The sequence below is a fragment of the Taudactylus pleione genome, unplaced genomic scaffold (genome assembly GCF_031769625.1).
Source record: "Taudactylus pleione unplaced genomic scaffold, aTauple2 ptg000302l, whole genome shotgun sequence".
In the NCBI taxonomy this organism is placed as follows: domain Eukaryota; kingdom Metazoa; phylum Chordata; class Amphibia; order Anura; family Myobatrachidae; genus Taudactylus; species Taudactylus pleione.
This window is the reverse complement of record NW_028284703.1, coordinates 5054976-5060975: the sequence shown is the minus strand read 5'-3', so window position 1 is coordinate 5060975 and position 6000 is coordinate 5054976. Positions and strand designations below refer to the sequence as shown.

The following is a 6000-nucleotide window of genomic DNA, read 5'->3' as shown; positions in this document are numbered from 1 at the left end:
TAGAAAATCTATCCAGCAAACCTTCTAAAAATAGAAGCAGACGGCACTCATCCGGACTTCATAGAAAAAGGAAGGAGTTTATTATTTATAAGCCGACGTTTCAATGCCTGAACGGCCTTGTCATCTCTTTACACCCTGATGACAAGGCCGTTCAGGCCTTGAAACGTCGGCTTATATGGAATAATAAACTCCTTCCTTTTTCTATGAAGTCCGGATGAGTGCCGCCTGCTTCTATTTTTAGAAGGTTTGCTGGATATATATATATATATATATATAAGCTAATTTTTTATTATGTATGGGTTTCATTGTTATTTTATAGTCCCCTGACATGTTTTGATCACATACAAGTTATTTCAGCTAACTAGTAATTGTGCAAGGATTTTTGTTTGTAGTTTGTGTTGCCCTGATATGTATTGATTATAGTTGATTGAGCTGTTAATAAGTGAACTAATTCACGATAAGTCACAATTAAAATACTATGTTACATGCTTCTGCATATGACTAAAATTGTCAGTTACCATGAAATTGTCTTGCAACCGTAAATTTAGTGAAAAGAACAGCAGTGGAAGGGCTAACACATGCAAGTAATAATAGTGGTCTCTACATATCACAATATATTTAAGCAGACATGATAATTGCCTGGTTTTCAGGCAAAAGTGGCAGGCAAAGCTTTTGTCTCTTTGGTGGCCCCCTCATATTTCTGAGTTGTATTGTTACGACTGTAAAGTTTTGCCTTATATTCTTGCTTGTTTAATATGAAAGAACCCTGTCGCTTCAAATAGCTTTACAGATAAACTTCTCTTCTAGTTAAAGTGTTGACAGGAGATGGCTTGTACTCCCCTGTTTGTGTAAGGGGAATATCCTCAGGATTGGCTTCTTCACTTTTACTGTAGGTAGCTACGTTGATGGTCTCATATGATGCCAACTTTTTGCTAAGTAGATTTCTGTTGCGATCGCCCATGAGTGAAACTTCTCCGTTGGCCAGCTTTTCTTGGCTGTCTCGTTCATCAACCGGCATAAACGTGGAGAGCTTTGGCTGGTTTTTCGGCTTCCTTTCAGGGGATGTACGAACCGGCATCCAACAGGAGTCAGAGTGCCCATATTCATCACATTCTCTTGTGCATTTTCCAGTTAAAGCTACATCCGGCAAAGGTCTTGAGTCTGAAAGGTAGAGTAAAAAAATTGTTAATTCGAAAGTAAAAACTAAGCATGCAATATAAATGTATTTACATCTAAAAGTTACTATAAGTTGAACCTTTCTGTTATTTTGTCCTCAATTATCAGGAAAATTGTGCAGAATAATGTAAGAATGTTGCATTTTATGTCATTTGAATGTTCAGCATTTATAAATACAATAAAAAAAATCTTACCTTCTATAATCTAACACATTTTACAGACCTTATCTTCAAGTAACCTAAACAAATTTATTTAAACTTCAATTTGCTATACTGCACAAGCTAAATTCCATTGGGAAAGAATAAGAAAAGTTCAATCTGTTATAACTATGGAAAAGCTACAGAAATTTGAACACAAATATGTCTAAAAGCTTTTTGTTTGTTTTGTACTTTTTAAAGCATGAGTAAACTTATAACGGTACTAAATACTATATTTTCCTATTAAGATCTATGGCTTACAGTAGTTGATTATTTCAGTGCTTACCAATATTTATTTTTAGGTTACTGTGACAATGCCTCAAAATGACATAGGCAAGGAACAGTCAGATAATAAATATGACAACTCTACAGTGCAAAATAAGCAATTCATAATATATTACATTTTATGCACAGCTTTAGCTTCCATGGTCAAGTTTATTGTCTCACTGAAATAAGTGAAAATAATTTACTACATCTCTGCTGGGCATAACATGAAATATAATATATTTGTTTTCTGTTTTGGATGCACAAATACTGTTTATGTAATAAACAGATTAAAAACACGGAATGTGGCCTGTGATAAAGTTTGGGAACCCTTCCAGCTGATTAATACTTTCTCAAGGGATTCAACCTTTAATTGATTTGATAAACTTTAAGCCAGGTGAAGTTGAATTAAAAACAAGTGCCTGCTTTCAACAACCATGGTTATCTCTAAACAGATCACAGAAGACCAAAAAATTAAATAGAATGGTCTGTTATGAAGCATAGGAAGGCTATAAATATTATATATATAAATGTGTGCTGTTTGGAATTGTCACTGCTAGAAATAATATTGTATTTAAGGCAAGAATGTGAAAAAGTAGACAATATCTGCGAGCACTGATCATAAATTAAAAGCCAGAAAATTTAAGCTAACACCAGAGTAGTGCTTCATAGGTTTAGAATATATGATTGCTTAGTTAAAAACACTACATGTAAGAGTTGTCTGAAAGAAACCATTTTAACAACCTCATCAAAAAGCCAAAATATACATCTGCAAAACAATATTTAGATAAGCCAGAAACTTTTTGAAACATTAGTGCATGGTTGCCAGCACAAAAGATAAATCTTTACTTTTTTTTACTCCTGATGAAAGTTTAACAATAAACTGAAATATCTGATTTCTTTTCTAATTTTTTTCTTAGTCATTAAGTGCCACATCTCTTTGTTATATCATACAATCTTAACGAAGGTCCAGTGCAAGTTGCATTAAATTGTTTGAGCGCTGGGCTGGTGAATGTTTTTTAGCTATCTATCTAGATTGTACCCCTGCCATGAAACCTGTAACAGTATACCAGAGATGACACAGAACTTCAGGGTGACTACATCAGTACACTTATGAGTAGAAACATACAAAGAAAATAATAGAAAATGATTAATCTATTGAGAGACTTCATGTACTGTAGATCTTTCATGTTTCACGTTTGCCTGTATGAGTGACTAAACAAGCTTCACATTGCTTTATTTTTCTGGCTGAAAAACTGTTGCCTTCATAGTTACTCATGTGACACCAACTTAAGCCAATATTATAGCACCCCAGTGAATAATGTCTCTACACTAAGCCCAGAAAAGTGTAATAAATGAATCTAGCTAAAATGAGCACACACAAGAGTTGATGCAGAGTAAGACCTATGCCAATTTTCATAAGCATTAAGTAAATAGAAATCATTCTGCACATGCCCAGAAAACATATCACCTAAGCTCAGTGGAGGCTCCAGAGGTGGGGCTGCAGCGCAGTCCAAAATTCAAATAGGGAAGCCGCACCAACTGCCACCACAAACGCTTCCAAACATTGCCTAGCCAGGACTTACTGGCAGTTGGTGTAGCTCCCCTATTTGAATTTTGGACTGTGCTGCATCCCCACCTCTGGAGCTGCCACTGTATTGTGTCCTTCTAACACTTATGCACAATGGCTCCTTGAGCAGCAGGAAGCAGTGGTGCAGAACTACAGTGCTTAGTTTACAGTACATAATTGTGACAACGTACATAGAGGATCATCTTCTATTGTAGGTTTAGAGATCTTAGGGCCTGATTCAGAGATTTACGCTAATGTCGCCGCTGCTGCATCTGTGTATGCAGCTGCTGTGCAAAAAATTGCAAATGTCGCAGCCACCGGGATTTGTATTTTGCACATCCAAGCATCTGCGTACAAAGACACAGCTTAGGTCACAGGTCATTTGATCATCGCAGTTCTGAGTACCCTATGGCTACTCAGATTGGCCGAAGGAACTGAGATGCCGGAGCCATATTCACTGCATACGGGATCGCAGGCGCAGGCTGTGGCACACCCCAAAAACAGTTGCGACGCTCTTGCATTCTTTGCCACCACACCCTGTTACCTCCCCCAAATACTCCCTGCCTGTCAATCACACTGAGAGTAAAAAGTTGCTATGAGCAACTAAGATAATATATCTTTTCACATACACAGTGTGACTGAGAGACATGCGCAGATTGCTGATAATCTCTCAGCTGCAAAAACATCGGCCTAGTGTACATCTCTGAATCCGGCCCTTAATGATCGTACTAATTAAAACAAGGTAGGTTTATCATGTTGTTTGCTTCTCACAATGTATTCTCTTTTATTCTTGTCATGTAACACTACATCAATTTCTACATTTATGTAAAAGCAATTTAGCATAATACAAAGGGAATATGAGTGTCTTTAGATATTTTTTCCTAATGTATTGTTAGCCAACCATTTTGTCACACAATAATACATCATTCTGGAATTCATTTGAATGCACCAGTTTTTGACATTCTCTGTGAATTACATCATTTATCACTATAATGAACAGAACATTTGATATTGGTCACGTTTGCTGAGAAAAGAGTACCTTTTACTTAGGAAAAGGATAGTCAAATACATGGAAATAAATAGTTACTACAACATACAAACATAGAGCCTGATTCAGCAGTGCACACTAGTGCACTGCTGAACGCAGATTCCCAATGTTTGGGAATCTGTGCAGGTGCGGGACATATTCTGCGAGTGTGCACATTTGGCCCTGCTAACTTGCTCACAGACTGGTAGCAGACTCAGTGATTGACAGTCTGCTGCCATTTGTGGGTGGCGAGGGGCCGCCGATTCCCTCCGTTTCCTGAAACAGTGGCGTGTCGCCGCCATTGCGGGGGAGGTAAAAAGCCAGGATCTCCGTCGGCTGATGGAGATTTCCTGGCCTCTTCCTCTAAACTGCGGCAGCCTGTTCCGGGACCCCATGGGTCACCGCAGCCAGCTGATGGTATGCACATTATCCGATGCTGCGTTGGTCAACGCAGCTGGGATAAGTAATGCACAGGAGGCGTGATGCCTCCTGCTGTATTACCATATTTGAAAGGGTCACAATTGCAAAGCTGCCGGCGTACAGCTTTGCAATTATGATCCTTACAGAATCAGGCCCATAGAACCCTAAGGAAATACAACCAACATTGAACATTTTCAAAAGACGATGGCATTCAAAGCTCATGGCAAATGACCCTGTACTGTATTCACCTTATGGAAAAAGCAGCAAGACAGCCATTAGATCAGATTACTCCCATTAAAAGTATCCATAATAAGCTATGGGGTCTTAAAATCTCAATTTGAAATGTATTTATTGGTGTCAGCCAGGAGATTTGCCCACTCTCCCGGGGAACCGGGTGAGGCACCCAATTATCAGGAGGTTCCCGGCCATTTCGGGAGAGTAGGCAAGTATGGTGCTCTCATTATAGATACATCATTGCCTAGCAGTAGAAGAACTGGTGCTTGTTCACTACAGCAGTTAATCTGTGAACGATACACAGTAAGAGGACAAACAGCTCCTTGAAGGAATTGTTATTGCCTCAAAAATTACAAAAATATTAGGAAGTGATATATTCACCTCAGAATAGAAACCATATTACATAAAAGGTAGCCATCTTGGGTGCACTACAATAGTTATAGTGGTGGCAGACAACATGTGAAGTAGAAAGTAGAGGATACCCGTAGAATTACCTGTTCTGCAGATTGCACATTCCCACCCAAAAGTAACAGGTAAGGCAGCCATCTTGGGTGCACTCCATAGGTTACAATGGGTTGGAATAAGCAATACACAGAGATGTGATTACACTTTAGCTATATACAAGAACAACAAAAAAACAGTTATCCACAAAATTATAAATTCCACTGATTACTCATCACACTTATCAATGTACCAGACAAGGCAGATATCTTGGGTACACTACATAGGTTACAATGGGTGGGATGATCAGCACATGGAAATGTGATTACACGTAGAGGAGAAGCAGAGTAAAGAAATACAATATATGAATTCAAATACAGAGCATCATAGGTTTCATAGATTGTTTGTCCCACCCATGAAAGTACCAAACAATGTGGTAAAACACTCCTTTTGTAAACCTTTTGCAATGTTTGTGATCATGTTCATGTAGTGTTAGCACTTGAGTTTTGTGCTTGTAAAGTAATTCACCTGCCTTTGCTATCAACAATTCGCAACACCTGAGAAAAGTGACAAATGACATTGTGCACTGAAGACATGCCTTCATGTGAATGAGGGAACAGTGTTTATTCAGAATACATCTTTATTTCCTTTCAGACCTTTGCCAGTGTACA

General features: G+C 38.3%; 1 protein-coding gene across 4 annotated transcripts in view; it reads right to left on the bottom strand.

Annotated features, from left to right (window-relative positions):
- Positions 1 to 245: 245 nt before the first annotated feature.
- PCDH7 (protocadherin 7) overlaps positions 246 to 6000 on the bottom strand; it is a 797933-nt gene continuing 792178 nt past the window's right edge. For all 4 annotated transcript variants that reach the window (XM_088482963.1, XM_088482965.1, XM_088482964.1 and 1 more), the window contains one exon: positions 246 to 1161. In XM_088482963.1, the coding sequence (XP_088339089.1) occupies positions 785 to 1161 (377 nt within the window). In that variant the 3' untranslated portion in view covers positions 246 to 784. The remainder of the gene's footprint in view (positions 1162 to 6000) is intronic.